General features: G+C 39.3%; 1 protein-coding gene across 2 annotated transcripts in view; it reads left to right on the top strand.

Moving 5' to 3' along the window:
* APP (amyloid beta precursor protein) overlaps nt 1–16,049 on the top strand; it is a 239,861-nt gene that overhangs the window by 130,826 nt on the left and 92,986 nt on the right. For both annotated transcript variants that reach the window (XM_076352421.1, XM_076352429.1), the window contains exon 6: nt 8,683–8,885. In XM_076352421.1, the coding sequence (XP_076208536.1) occupies nt 8,683–8,885 (203 nt within the window). The remainder of the gene's footprint in view (nt 1–8,682; nt 8,886–16,049) is intronic.

The following is a 16,049-nucleotide window of genomic DNA, read 5'->3' as shown; positions in this document are numbered from 1 at the left end:
AAAAGGTTTAAGATGGCACGTTCTCTGGGAAATGTTACTCGATGTCTAAAATTGAACATCCAGAGTTATTACATGCTTCTGGTATTCTTTTGTTTGCTTTCCCAGTTGTAAACCAGTTATTCTTCCAGTTTTACCATGTTGTCGTTGTGCGAGGGTACCAAGATGGTTAATTCCACAAACAGGGCAAGTATTTGGTTTGGTACAGAGTTCACACTGTCTGCTTCAGATAAGCTGTAGGATAGCAGGTTGGACAGAGAGACACTGAATAGTCTATTCCAAGTACGGCAGAAGTTTTGTGGAAACAAATGTGTTGTAACAGATCCAGACTTTTCTGCTGATTCTCAAGCTGGCTGAAATAGGGCTGCAAAGGCGACCTTCGCTCTGCCCTCTTCCATCACATTCAGTCTTAATACATTTTTGAGGTCAGGATTTTGAATTTAATATTTATTCAGTGTCATCAGGCTCACAGAGCCCAATTTTGTGTGTTTGCAGATATGTTTACTTTTCTAGTTTTTAAGATTCTCTTTAGCAAAAATAATCAAAGTGAGAAAGAATATGGGTTAAATACGTTATTATTCTGTCCTTCTCTAAAAATGACATACTTCTTGCTGAATCCTTCATCTTCCAAAGAAAATTGTCAGAACAGTAACACCAGCAAAGGCTTTGTTTCAGAGAGAAAACTAGGTCAGTTTTGAAAAAGTATTCTTGCATATTAGTCAACAGGTACCTTCTGCGAATGCAGGAGATCAAATGTTACATGTTACCTTGTACACCTGTCTTTTTAAGCAGGTCAGCTGTGGAAAGAAATTTCTAATGGTATAAAGTATACCTTCTTGTTTAATTATGGGGAAAAAGATAAATGTCTCTTGTCACAGGCAGCAGGGCAGGGAATGTGTGTTTGGTTTTTATAAATGCTCTATTTAAAAATTAGATTAAAAGATTTTTAGTGCAACTTTTCTTGTTTTCTATCAAAGTATCAATGAAACCAGGCACATTTTTGGTATTGTTTTTGTATAAAAGGTTAAAAAAAAAAAGCAGTAAAAGGAGAGAGACAGTCTGAAGCACATAATTCAGTTGTTTGATAAGGTCTAAGAACTCAAAAGCAGCCTATGTGACACTTCTTGAAATAGATTATTTCAGGTTTTTTTTTCTATTAGGAAATGTGAAAATAAACATAATTGCAACCTCTTCAGTAAAGGGAAAACAAAAAGGAAAATAATTAGAAGTGACAAAATGAATGTCTGAAAAATGCTAGGCAATATGAATTGCTCGTCCTGACTTGCTGTGCAATAGAAGGTGCCCATCTGAGTTCTTAAAAGTTTAACTGTCTCTTAATAGGTGTTTATATGTGTCTGAATATCACATTATTTCTTCTTGTTGTGAGATACCTGATTTACTAACGTAGTATAATCCAACCCTAATGAAAATAACTAAGGCATTTTTTAAGCAGTTTGTGCTTTTGTGGTCACTTAACAGACAGACCAGAAACATTATTGTTGAGGTACCTTGTGGGTCAGACTTTCAATTCAGTAAATCACTGTAATTTTCTGGACTTTGACGCCAATAAAGCCATTTAAAAGATCAGTTACATAGACTGGAGGTCTGGCATAAGCCTTTTCTTTCCTGGCTCTGTGCCTAATCTCACAACCGCAGTGCAGTTTAATTCTTGCCCTGCTATCCATTCCCACCTCCCCCATACTTCAGGAAAACAGACCTTTTTGGTATAACTCTCTACTCCTAGACTTCCAAGGTGAATGCTGAAATTTTCATTTCACACTTGGTTTTGACTTCCTTTCCTCTCTTCTACCCCATGCAGCATTACTTTGGTAGTTCTTGTTTAAATTTACTACCTGGATACTCAGTTTCACATAGTTCGTATACTCAACTTAGTCTTGAAGTCAGCTAGTGAACCAAAGTCAAAGCTAAATAACAGAAGGTGCAGTGAGGTGGGTGCTCATGTGCCCGCATGCACTGTTGGCTTAGTTTTTAGCTTTAAGTAGTTCCTATGTTGACTCATAGGTTTAATTAGTGACACCATTCAGAGGAGTGCGGTGGTGGGATCAAACCTGGTTCCTGAGAAATCTCATCCTTTGGTCAGAAGAACTTTTTCTAGCATGCAAGGTTTGGAAACACATTAGGTGGAAAATACCCAGGCCTCTGATGTGCAGGTTTGTTGAGGGAGAATTTGGTTCCTTGTCTGTTAGCTTTCTGATTTGCTTTTAACCAAAAGCCTGGTAATTAGGCCATCTCAAATGCACTCATCTTCTTGTTTGGATTCCAAGCATGTGTCCTATTCTTGTAATTTGCTTTGTGTTTCTGTTTTGCATTTTCTTTTAAGGCATTAATTCTTAAGGCATGTAGAGGTTCACAGCTGGATCTGTCCATTTCCACTCCCACAGTTAAAGAACTTTGTGCTCTGGAGCTTTCCTATACATGGGGATAAATAGGTATCTGTGCTCATCATTAATCTTCTGCTGGAAGCAAAGCTAGACCCAGGCTGAATACTTGACAATCCAGTCCCATTGCATGTTTCCCGGAGTTCATTTGGGGGAGCTGTAGAGGCTATAGAGGGGTGGGGGGTTTTGTGCTTTTGGGAACCGGAAGCACAAGATGCTGGAAACTGGGATGATGGCACTTGCAGTAGTAAAGGTTATGGATGCATAAATTACCATCAGCTTGGCCTCTTAGGCTGAAAGAGCACAGGCTGCAAGTTACATGCAGCAATTGCTTCTCCTATGTTAATTCCCACAGCTGTCTAGAGCCAACATCTATGGCCTTGCTCTCTGTAGGCAGACGGTGGCTTGTTGCTACTGCTGATTCGGTTCCTCTCCTGGAATTAGCTTTCCCCCAGCTATTTGCTCAGGCTTGGTGGCTGGTAAAAACCACAGTCCAGATGGAATCTATTTGCAATAAAATATAGTTGCGAAGTGTAGTGAATTATTATCGTTCCAGATATTAAAACATCTGTCTTGAACACCTTTTCATTCTTTTTCACCCACTGATGGAGTATTTTTTTGTTCAAGTTACTTGGCAAAATCATGGTTTAAATACATCTAAATGGATGAGTGTTTATTGCAGACAAACGTGAGCTACTTCCCAAAACCAGTAATTCATCATAGTTATTTGTTATCCTAAATTGAAAGCTTTGCCACATTTTTGTCTGAAGTTAATGGTTGCAGACAGAAACCTCTTAAAACATAGCTTATGCTGCAGCCCCATGAGTTCTGAAACACCATTAGAAAGAAAACTCATCGTTCTTGTCATCTGTGTTCTGCCTCTGTCCCTGTTGCAGGTTATTGGAATACGGAAAGGAAACTTTCATTTACTAATGTTTTCTTATTTCTTGAACAGCAAGAGGTAGCATAGTTCGCTTTCCTTCACTGTCCTTTACCTTTCCTTCAATTTTATCTTCACGATAAAAGGACGATGCACGCTTCTGAGTGAATAAATAATACATTGGTGCCAGCTCTTACTGCAGTGATGGATTGAGAAAAGGAAGTTATTAGATATACATTACAGATCCATGGTTTAAACATTGCTTGTAACGATGTGCTTAGGTGCGTACTAGCAGGAGCTGTACAGTGGTACCCATTTTAAAACCAGAAATACATCCACTGGAGTGGTCCGTATGTTTCTGTTGGAGTCAATGGAACCAATTATCTCTTAAGGCTGCCTGGAACCCCAGTGTGTCTGCGGCATCGGAAATAGAGCTGAAACCACCAAACTTCAGTTACCCCGTTTCACCACATACAGGGGTGTGGCTGATTTGTATTAATGACCCAGTGTGCTACTTGGATACTCAAGGGAAGCATCATTTCCGTGATAGGGGGAATGGATTTTAATATCCCGTATGTGTGGAGGTTGAAGTGGAAGTTTCAAAGCCATGATGACATCTGTGTCAATCATGAAAGGAAAGTGCTGGCCCTCCTTGCCAAAAGTCTCCACTGACAGGAGATTGAGGTATACTAATGTTGGGGGGGGGGGGGGGGGGGTTGCAAGTATTTTCATGGCTGTATTCAAGCCTAACAATTTACCTCCGTTGTTTACTGCTGAACTGTTAAATTCAGATGATGGCTTTACAAATCTGTGATCTTACCAGTGTATCAAGCAATTTTTTTGAGCAACCTTTGAAAAATCCTGTCACCGGCACCACTAAGCTAAGGTGAAACGTCAACAATTTATTGTAAACGAGACACTGCAGTCTGTGGTGCTAATAAAACCCTGGCTGGGACGGTATCAAGGGAATATACAGAAAAAGCTGTCAAGGTATCGTGGTTCCAGGAGAAAGACGACTGTCATACTTGTTTACCGAAGAAGGTAAAATGTAATAATAATATCAGGAAGCAAGCACACCTGGTACTATTATTAAATAAAACTCCAAGACTTCTGAGAAAAATATCAGTATCCACATTCATTTGGTAGTAAACCTTTGTTTGAAAATGGTGGATGTAAACTGATTACTGTGATGAAGGGTGTGCAAAAGTTAGACGTGCTGTCTGGGAAACAGCACCGTGGTGGTGCTAATTGAGAAATGTGAATGGTACCAGAGCATTTAGCATGACAGGGAGAAACAGTTCTACACCCTGTGCAAGAGAGAGGGTTTTGTCTCTGAAAAGTTGATGCTTTATTCCAAATGTTGAAGTACAAGTTCATTCCCTTCTCTGTTGTTCTCCGTCGTCCCTCTCGCATGCATGCTCTTTGAAGAGCCAGGATGATGACAGTGGTTAAATCCAAGGAGACAAAACCAAGCATATTTTTTTCATGTTCCTTACAAGACGTAGTACCTTTTCTAATACTAAGAATATGTGAAGTCCACCCACTGTCTTAGTTTGCAACAGAAGCACATCAAGATACAGCACTGTTTATGTTAAATGTGTGTCTTCAAGCATGAGGCTCCAAGTCCCCTGATTACTGCCAAATACTGGGGGATCTCCTCCTTCCCCCTGGCTCCTGAGGAGTGCTGCTAAGGGGCTGCATGCAGTACGTTGCTTTTCTCACATCTTATCGTAACCATGGCCTCTGAGAAGGTGTGGTCATCCTCTGTTCGCACTGCTGAGCGTGGTTACTGTGATTGACTCTAAGGAGTGAGTGACCTAATGGGTAGCCTTGATAACTAATGTGAAGCTGTTGCTGTTGTTACTGTTAGGCCTTGCTAGGATACATCCCTGGCTGTTGTGTATTCGTGCCGTTAGGTCTGTGATACTGTGCGGTATAGCTGAGCATCATTAAACCACCAGAATAATGCCAGTCCAGTTAGTTTCTGGTATTTGGCTTCATTCAGGAAGAAACTTGTTAAGAGAGCATAAAGCTCTTCATCTCCCCATCCCCTCCTCTTTGGAAGACAGTACTTATAGGGGGAGAGACTAACTCATCTTTGTATAAATAAAAATAAAATAAAGTAGACAGCTGGGAAAATAATTACTTTCAGAGAAAGTCTGGAGTGGTTCTTTAGAACCTGAGTGTAGCTTCACACTTCTGTACAATGAGAGTTTTTAAAACCTGTTAAACAGGGAAATGACCTTCTAAAGCTCAATTTCAAGCATCTGAATTCTATAAGTATATAGCGAGGTTCTCGCTTCTATTTAGGTATCTAAATCTAAGGCAAAACCACTTCTATTTTCATTGTTCCTTTTTCTTGAAACTTGCAATAAAATATAATCCTGTGAAATACTACCCTTGTGATTGAGTCTTGCAGAATATGTTGCTAGCAGAAATCCAATTTTTCTAGGAGTAATCAAAATAGTAGAAGGAATATTCCAGTACCTTTTTGTGCAAGCTTTTTAGAATATTTTCAGGAGCCTGATCCCATAAACTGTTGTAGTCTTTCATCACTTCCAGCTTTTACCTTCTCAGATGTCTAGTTCTTCAGCAAGCAGCGTTTCATAAGGGGGATGCAGGTGAGGGCTACCCTTAAGCATTTACTTCTGGTAAGTTACTGGAGAGGAAACGAGGGCCCACTGTAATCGTGGGCATAGCCAACCAATCCACGCAGAGAATTGTCATCTTTCATCCTGCCCCCTTCACCATCACACCTCCTAAAAAAGAAAGAAAAAAGAAAAAAACCAAAACAAACCAACTTGGCCTTGATGCTGAGAATTTCCCAGCAAAATGCTGTGGACTGACATAGCTGACTTGACTGCTTTTGTGTAGCTAAAAACAGATGGATATTGGATGCACACATACAAATTATTTTTGAAGTGGCTTTCCATGTGACTAATTGACTTTCCTTTGTTTGTTTCATTAGGTTGTTGTTGTTGTCATCCTTTTTTAACTTTATGAGCTTGCCAATATCTGAGAGTGATCGTTCATGTGAAAGGAAGAGGAAAAAATAATTGCACTTTTTTAAAAGCATGCTGTGTTTGTAGCTTAGGTGAGAGAAAGACAGAGAGCAGCTTTCTTTAATGTTGAAAGGCATATGGTGTCTGATGATCTTGATCAAAACCTGCATGTCTTATACTCAGCATGCCTAGTTTAAATGTCTGTAGCCAGGCAAGACTAGAAGCACCTTAACCTGGGGATCAGAAACAGATACTGGACTTAAAATCCACCTCAATCTTGCAGTTGAAAGGTGATGGTGTACATATAGCATTTATTTCATGCTCATAGAAAGGTGAAGTAGTTGGTAAGAAAAATAAAAAGAGAAGAAATCTGTTGTTCAGAAAGGAGTCACTAAAAACAAAGTAGAAAATTTTGGACATACTGAAATTAGAACGGCAGGGGAAAACCACACAGTGGAGATGGTGAAATTTCTAAGCCAGTTCTTTGAAATCAAGAGAAAAACCCAGTGGTTTTGTGCCCCGTTTTCAGTCTTTCTCCCATGTAAATGGAAACAGGTCATCCCTTATTCAGACTCCTCTGCAACTTAGCTGTTACCACATCCATTTGTATAATCTACCTGGGCTTGAAAGCTTCATTATTACTTTAAGTCTCCTTTGTGTTTCTGGAGGCCATATATTTTGGGGAGAAAGGAACAGGAGATTCATTCTTGTTTGTATAGAGACTTAACTTTCTCTTAGTAGAGTCAGGTTTGTGGCATACAAGATTTTTATCAATAAATTTTTTAACTTCTTTGTAATACCTTATTAAGAAAGATCGTACTGACCTCCTTTTTGCTCTGAGTTCACTTTCAAAATTGTAGTAGGCAACCTATTATAAAATGAACTATTACAGACTTGGTCTCTGAAATGAGGTGAGGGAGAGAAGTTGCTAACTTCACATAAAAGGCTGTTCAAGCATATGAGATGCCATGAAAAAGATGCAAAACCACTTATGTATGAAGGTGACAAAAAGTCACTGCATGTTTGAATATTTAAGATCATTTACTCATTAGTAGTGAATTTCAAGTAGAAGATCTGATTAACAAACCTGAGAACTTGCCACAGCTGGCCACTGAGTTAGGAAGCTTTTCAAAAGCAACAGTAGCAGTAGCTGAGCGTACATTTTTTGGCCTGTTGCCTGTGTATCATTCAGAATTAAGAGTGATCCCAGAAAATTCTTGACATATTAAGCCACCAAATGCATTTGATAGTCAATTGCAGTATTCTTTCCTGTTGTCCAAGATTGATTAAATCCTGAGGATTTTAGGCGGCTATATGAATTTAAAGCACTATTATGGATAACAGTGTTTAGCCCAATAGCTTAGGGGGGGTTTTGTGAGCATAGGGGTGCTTGTGTTGCCATCCTAATACACATTGGTACCACGGGTCTTTTATGGAGGCCTTACGGGTCAGCTGTACAGCGGTGTTGGTAGTGCAGAGCATCTGGGCTGAGCTTGCCATGCTGAATGGCTGCACGCGTTGGCCGAGACGGCAGCCTCATCAGCAAAACCGTATGGCTTTCAGCTCTCCACCAGTGCCGCTGTCACACAGAAGACCAAAACTGGGTCCTCTCCTTCTCTGGGTGTTAGATCCTGAAAGGCAATGCCGTGGCCACTGTCTACTTTCAGGTGCCAGAAGGACATAAAACCTCAAAGACAAAAACTATCAATAGTCAGCTAAACATGAGTTGCAGCATCACGTGTCAGCTGTCTCTGTCCTGTCCTTTGTGAAAACAGGCAGCTCTGTGCACAATTCCTGTAGAAGGGGCTGTTCTGTTCACAACACTACTTTAACGACAGAACAAAAAACTCAGCAGTCAGTGTAGACAATTCCAGGTCAGTTCAACACTTGGTAGTCCTCTGTGAACGGTATGCAAGTTAGTCCACAGCGAGCATCTGAGTAAGGTGTCTCCTGGGTGAGAAAGTCCCAAGGAACTCTCTTGTTTCCATGTCCATGTGAACTGAGTGCATTTTGAGCTAATTTGAGCTTCTTTCAAAATAAAAATTGATTTGTTGACGGCAGTGTGGAGCAAGCATGTTTGGAGTGTTACTCAGCTGTCAAAATACGGTATTGCTGATAGGGATTCTTTTTCTATTCCTGTGTAAAAGGAGGAGCTCCAGTCTGGCATCTTGCTAGTTTTCTCACTGCATTGCTAATGTGGACTTTTTTTGGGTTTTTAGCATTTTTGATTTCTTACTCGTTGGGACGTTCCAGACTCCCCGATTCTTTCTTTTTTATTTAAAGGGGAGGGAGATGGAGAAACAGATAACTTCTTGTCCTTATAGTGTTTCTGAATAAAATGTTCTCTCTTGTTACCTTGAAATCATTTTGTTGCTGACACATCATTATAATTTTCTTCATTTAGCGATGATAAGGTAGTAGAAGAACAACCAGAGGAAGATGAGGAGCTAACCGTTGTGGAAGATGAAGATGCTGATGACGATGATGATGATGGTGATGAAATTGAAGAAGAGACAGAGGAAGAGTATGAGGAGGCAACTGAAAGAACTACCAGTATTGCAACCACTACCACCACAACTACAGAGTCTGTGGAAGAGGTCGTCAGAGGTAAATTCATGGGCATTTAGCTTAGGGCTGGAAAAATGATCCTGCTGCTTTGCATGTTTGCCCTTTATGACAAAAAATGTTCCAAACAGCAAAATATCCTAAGTTGCAGCATTTTTATGCTTTGGCTTCTATAATTTGCACATTGAATCCCCTCCCCTTTCCCATTGCAAGTATTCTTTGGAGGTGTCTGTCTGTGAAGTGTGGTCATAGTGTATGATGTGGATGGAAGCAGAAAGGTTGGTTTTATTTTAAAGTAACATTAAATAAAATTTGACTGCCATATGTAGCAAATAACACAGGAAAAGTATGTGTGGGGGTTATCATGTGCACGTGTTCCAGAAGGATAGGGAGCGTCAATTCAAAGCAGGAGAGGTAGCACTAGGTGGTTTGGTCTCTTATATTAACAGCAGTGATTAGTCATTTTGTGTGATTTCTGTTAGATACCTGTTTCCAGTATTTCTCCATGAACTAGTAATTCAGTAAAATCAGGTGAATTTAGAAAAACTATGCAGAAAAGTGAACCTAACTAAGGAGTTGGGGGGGGGCAGGGAAAGAGGAAATGGGAATGCACTGCCCAAAAAAGAAAACATGGATTGAGAAAGAACTCTTCATTTCTAAAATCTGTTTTTCATGCTATTTTGTAGTTATTACCATAACTGCATTTTAAACTTTGAATTTTACCCTAGTCCGTGGACAACATGGCAACATAATATTTTTAAATGCCACATTTCTCCTATGGTACATATTTGAATGAATTATCATTCTATTTCTATTTTAATAAGTACAATTCCATATGGTGTAAATCTCAGTAAGATAGATGCTGATTTTTCTACAGTGCTTACATCTTTATCAATAGGTGCTGGAGATGATGGCAGAAAATGAGATTAAAGGCTACAGTTGAAAAGAAAGGAGTTGGGACATGCAGGAAGCAGAGGAAAAATGGCAGCAGTTGGGGTGGTCGTGAAACAAGGCAGAAAACATCTGTCCTGGCTCCTTTCCTCTCCCCTTGCTTTCCCACCCTCTGCCTCTGGGCATGCTTGGGACTGAAGTGCCAGCAGAATCCCCCATTTTGCATGTGGCAGCGTCCTTTTCTCTTGAACCGTGGTGTCGATGTTTGGCAGAGCAGGTACGGAGCAGAGGGCTGCCGGCTACAATTCATCACACACACCGGGGACAGAAGGGTGCCCAGGGGGTGCTTTGGAAAAAGCAGAGTTACTTCATTTAGGTTTTTCTGTTCGGTCTACATGCAGATAAGCTTGCTAATCAAAAGTGCTCATGCTTTGCTAAAATCACTTGCAAATGTTTCTTTCTAAGGCTGGCAACGCAGTCTTGTGCGTTTCTGTCTTATATAACGGCATTGAGTGTTTTGCTCAGTTATGGGAGAGCCATTTCAGTGAGGAGGGGGTGGGAGGAGATTATGTTTAAATCTTTAAACCAATTAAATATATTTCCATATGTGAGCTTTCACCACCTGGGGATAAAACGCCCTGTTCTCGCTGGTAAATTAATATTGAGAGAGAAAAAAAAAAAAGAACACTTGACTTTAATGGGATTTTGGATGAGTGGAAATGAGGACAAATTAGGTAGAGCGTGTTTCTTTACTGAGGTTGACATTTCAAAGAGGTTAAGATGTTTAGCCTTCAGGAAAATAGTGTGTAATAATATGAATGTAAAATATGGAAGAGATGAGGCAAACTATTGAAGCCAGCTTTTAAAAATCCTTTAGAAATGTATACACTTGCTAGCTGACAATGAAACGCTATTGTCCTGTTTTTCCCAAGCCTATAATTTCCCACCTTGGGTGACTATGGTAAAATATGTGTTGCTGCAAATGAGGTGAGGGTAATCTGTCACCGATAGAAGTTTTCAGTGCAGTTCTGCCACAGCCCTTTGGGCTTTCTGACCTCCGGCTCTCCTGGGGCATGGAGGGTGCCGGAGACTGTCCCTGAGTGTGTGTAACTGGTGTCTGACAGAGCTGCGCCGTGCAAAGTGCTTACTTATTTCTAAATGTAGAAGTGCCCAAATAACTTAGAGCCTTGGCCCTTGCTTCTACTTCCCTTGCTGCACTTAAGCGAAAGCTTCCTTCAGGGCCCCCATCCTCCTGATAGGGCCAGCAGATCCGACATAGGAGCTTCAGTGGTGAGCATCTGCTGTTGTCTTGCTGTTGCAAACGGAAAAGTTTGTCGCTGTCAGTGCAAATGAAAAAGGCAGAGGTGCCTTATAGGCAACGTACATATTAAGAAGTGGTCCATGCTATGGAGACACCTTGAAAGCCTTTCCACATGGGGTTGTGTCAAAGCTTTGTTCTCATGGACGTGAGCTCTGCTCAGGCTACTTTTCCCAGGCGTTCCCAAGTGCAGTTCATAAAATGTATCCAAGGATGCTCTTCATAGACACTTTACAGCCAGTTTTATGTATGCTTTATGAAGCTGTAACTAGTATTATGTCATTGGCATTAAAGAGCACAGAGAGTGGGTTTGTCCGGTTTGAGAGGAGTTGCTTTTCGTATGTGAAATCAACAAAGAGCAACTGTTCTAAAACCATAAATTAGCATCTAACTGTGGGCTGGTACTGAGCCCTTTCTCCCCCAAATCAATGGAGTGATTGCCATCAACCATAAATAATTGAAAAGCATGAATGTAATGTTATACTTTAAAGACACTTGAGCTATTGTAGAATCAATTTGTCAGGCAATTTTATTTCTATGCATATTTTAATGACTCGTGATCAAAATAGCAATAGCAGAACTACTTGCAAACTTATTTCCAGTGAAAAGGAAGTTAGTCTTGCCTAGAGAATGGGAGAGGTCATTGGCAGGAGGGACAGTCTTTTCATTCAGTTTCTGCAGCAACCATATTTTTATAAGTTATAGTGTTTATTCAAAACTGTGAATCAATTTTTCCTAGCACGGTACTTGCCAGTATTCACTTTCCTGCCTTTTGTGAAGGACCATCTCTACTCTCAGTTCATATGGAGTAGGGCAGCAAACCCAGTTTAAACTTTCAGATATGCTCTTGCTGGAGTTCAGATCTTAAATCCAGCCAATTGTGAGTCTGAGGTTGCAGCGATCCAAAGAGTGAAATTAATGTCAGGTTGACGTTTTTCACCTTTAGTCCCTGGGAGATGTTATCACTGAATTTGTGCTGAAGAAAGTGTGGCTCGTTTATGAAGCCCTGTAGGAAAACTGTGGCTCTTGACTTTTGTCTCTATATGGAGCAAGGGAGGTGACTCTCTGCCGGCCAGGATTTTAGCAAGGGAGCGGTTTGATTTCTGCTGTCATCGTCGCAGCATCTCAGGTGTTGCAGAGCTGCTCCCGAGGCATCCAGGCTCCAGGTGGTTCTTCCAGCGCGTGACCGAAGCAAGGAGGAGTGCTGCTCCCCCGTCATGTGCAATTGTTTGCGATTTCATTTCTGCTCTCCTTCAGCGCAGTAGGTGACAAGAAAAATCAGTCTCTCTTGGCATACAACAAAGAAAAAGCAATTTCAGCTTAGTGCTTCCCGTCAACATAGCAGTCAATCAGGTCTCATTTAAAGGAGAGCAGCAGGGTCAGCGCGGCAGCCTGGCAGAAAACACTTGGCAGCTTCTTCACATACCTATCAGCAGATGTGGGGGATTCAGCAGCATAAGCTTGACCTGCCTCGTCTAGCGTATAATGTTGCCCTTTAGCAATTGGTTTTGCTTTCTCTAATTCAGCTGGATTTCTTTAAACAGTTAGGAAAGAATTTAAGCAGTGCTGCTTGATGTGACATTTTAACTGTGTTTGCAATCTGGAGTTGCAAGCAAGAGACCATATGCTGGTTTCCTAGCAAGAGAAAAGTAGCCTGATGTTTGTATGGTAGCTCTTAGCTGTATTGATCTAGCATGGGGGTTTTTTGCTGAAGATTTTTATGTCTAAAAGACTTTAAATCCATTCAGTGACAGCTACCGTATATTCTAAGGCAAGAGAGGTTAACCCTGATCACTAGACCTATCAGCTGTAAATTTTGGGATAATATTGGTAGTGTATGCTAGATTAATTGGGCTTTTTTTCACCCTCCGTAGCTTTGCCCCACTTTCTTCTTTGCAAGGTTATCATCTTTCTTTTAACGTAGTAGTTCCTTGTTCTTCTTCATTTGCTTCAAGACTATGCAGTATGCTTTAGCTGGAAAGTGATAATGTGTGATTGTATTCCATATTAAGAAAACATTGATAGATTTCTATATGAATAGTACACATTATGATAACTACTGTTTTTTGTTCGGAGATCTTCATTAGGAATCATAATCTACTCTAACCTATGAACAAGAGCTGATAAAATTAACCTAATGGATTTGCATTAAAATAACTGATAGCTTTTAATTAGACATTATAATTTAAAGCACAGCTATTCCACCATAATATAATACTTCGAGATATGTTGCAATTGGAAGAAATCTTTTTTTATGATCTAGTAGTCTTGTTGACAGAAAAGCAATATATTATTATTATTTGTTGTTGTTGTTATTATTTTGGGTCAAGGGCCCAAATACTGAAGTTTAGTACTGAAATACTAAACACAGTAATAGTGGTGTTTTACGTAAGGTTGGAGGGTCAACAGTGGTTTCATTTGAAATATATCCTACCAGAAGAAATCCCCCAAGAATGTGTTTCCCTAAAGAAAATGTCATTTTACTATATTGAAGCAATAATTAATTGAATATTTTGTTTTGCTGTGTAAAAAGACTGGAATGCACTTTTGGGCTAATCCTCATATTCGCTGTCTTGCCATGTCAGCATAATCATGATGTTATGTAGAAATGATACCTTTTCTAAAATACACATAAATTCATGACATTTTATTGACCTACGTTTAAAATCAAGCTGGGCTTTTTGTTTGGGCTTTGGCCATCTGTAGTAACTGTATGGCACCTTGGTTCGAAATGTAGTTGTGTTGTGCACAAGTAAATAGAAAATGTATTTTCACATATTTGTTCTACTTCAGAATTGTAAGGCTTTGTATTCTAGCCAAGTATACAATTAAATTTTTTTCTAATTCCAAATATCCCCCTCCAGTAGGGTAAGAATAAATATTAGAGAGAGAAATTCAATCTTAATTGCACAGGATGGAAATTACAATTTTAGGGTATTTAACAGTTTTAGAAGAGCTGTTCTTCAGTATTGCATTTAGAAGTCATCATTTTGCTTTTTTCTTTTAACTTTCTCTGTAGAAAGTATTTTAGCAATTGTGTAGCTTGTGCACCAACTTTATTCCTAGAGTATGTGCCAGCTTCACAGCTGTCTTCTCCTAATTCCAAAAACCTCTTCTGAAATTAGCTTTTGTCTTTGAATACTCAAACTAAAAGTTGGCTGCCTCTTCTAACCATATATTCAGAATGAGGAAGTTTTGTTGCAGTGAAATTATCTTTAAATATTCCCTTTTGATTAATTCATTGACCAAAACAGTATTGTGCCTTTTTGGAACACGAACACTATAACTAAAAGAAAAACAGAGTGCATTTACTCTTGTCTAATTTTTCTCAGCTAGTTAAAAAATGGAGACTAATATAGATACATATGTATTAATGCCCTCAAACTGTAGCTCTCAGTTCCTGAAGACAGGGAAGCCAAAATTACTCCAGTTGTAATATTATATATATACTAGCACATGATAAAGTGGAGCATATACTCATGATATATATTTGAGAGGTTTATTCCTTTGGCATCTCTTGCGTTAATCAATTACTCTGTTCTTTAGTGAAATATAAATGATAAAATATAAGATTGTGATCCCATATACTTAAGCAGCTAAGTGTTTTAGGTCCTTGTTTAAGGTTTGGGCCTTGTTTGGGTCCCACGTGATTATGATACACAGTTTGAACTGACAGCAACATAGACAAAGCAAACACGTACCAGTGCTACTGAGTTGGTTGATACCACCAGCATGATTTATTTGTATGTACTTGACAATATCAACTTCAAACTTGAAGGGCTGGTAGTGTAGAAAGAGTCATCAATACGATATATTTTCCATTACCGTGGCTAAATTAAAGAACTTGCAAGATTTATAAGCCAGCATGATGGTATGTTTCTACTGTAGCATTAAGGTAAAGAGGTTTTTCAGAGGTGTAAACTAAACATAGGACCCAACTTCCAAGACAGGTCAGAGTTGGTAGTGTAACTCCTCCAGTTTGTTCTTTTCTTCTTAAATCTCTTCAAATTTAATTTCTCGTTTAAGGTTTGGGACTGACTGTGCCAGCATTTAAATGAGCTTAGTTCTCATGATCGTGTAAATAAATTCAAATCCTGAAGAAAAGACTGAGTAACCTTCATGTTTACAGCAATAGAAGTATGTAAATGCAGCTTTAATTTCCACCCTCCCCCCCTTAGAAGTTTAAATTTTATTTCAGATTCCTCAGTTGAAAATGTTGGTGTTCACAGAGTAAGTGTTAGTCCCATGTGGAAAAAAAAGCATGGAGTTGAGATTTTGAAATAAAGCAATTATAATTTCACTTTGATTTAAAATCGGTTTTCTTCAAGCAACAGAAAAAAACAATTTATATGGTAATGAAAAATCTTAAAATGCCATTCAGAACCATATTTTATATTTCCCTCTGTAAAAACTGATCATCAAAAGTATCTAAAATGTTTGCACATAAATTCTAATTAGCTCTACTTACAGCACTGAGTGTTTATGGAAGTACTTTGTGTAAAGCCACTATAAATCAATGTCCACGTACTTGAAGACTGTGTATTTCCTAGGGTGCTGAAGTCTGGTTTTCAAAGAAAAAGTAACACAGTCAGTGACGATGTTTAGTGTAACTGATTAGTTTTCAGTATATCACTTTAACTATTAATTTAAAAGCAAATCAAAAAGCTTTGCCACAGCACTGTCCTTCAGGGAATGATCTCTACCTGCTTGGTTAGAAACAACTCTTTTTGCATCGAGAGGCTGCAATAAGTATAAGAGAGGAAAGTTGAATTATACTTTCCTGATTATCTCCAAAAAAATTTTCTTTATCTGAGGTTTCAGAGAAGGAAGGTGTTGGCAACTGTAATCTTTGGTTTAGGGCACAGAGAAGATGAGAGAAATTTTACTACTGAAGAAGGATGGTTTGAAAACTGTACGCATCTGAAAACAGAATTTAGACCGCTTATGGACCTGGGCTGTGGCAAAGGCTTGCTCTCTTGAGTTTTATCCAGTTTCAT

Source organism: Aptenodytes patagonicus, chromosome 1 (assembly GCF_965638725.1).
Source record: "Aptenodytes patagonicus chromosome 1, bAptPat1.pri.cur, whole genome shotgun sequence".
In the NCBI taxonomy this organism is placed as follows: Eukaryota; Metazoa; Chordata; class Aves; order Sphenisciformes; family Spheniscidae; genus Aptenodytes; species Aptenodytes patagonicus.
Note: the sequence above shows the minus strand (reverse complement) of the source record. Positions and strands in the feature narration are given on the sequence as shown.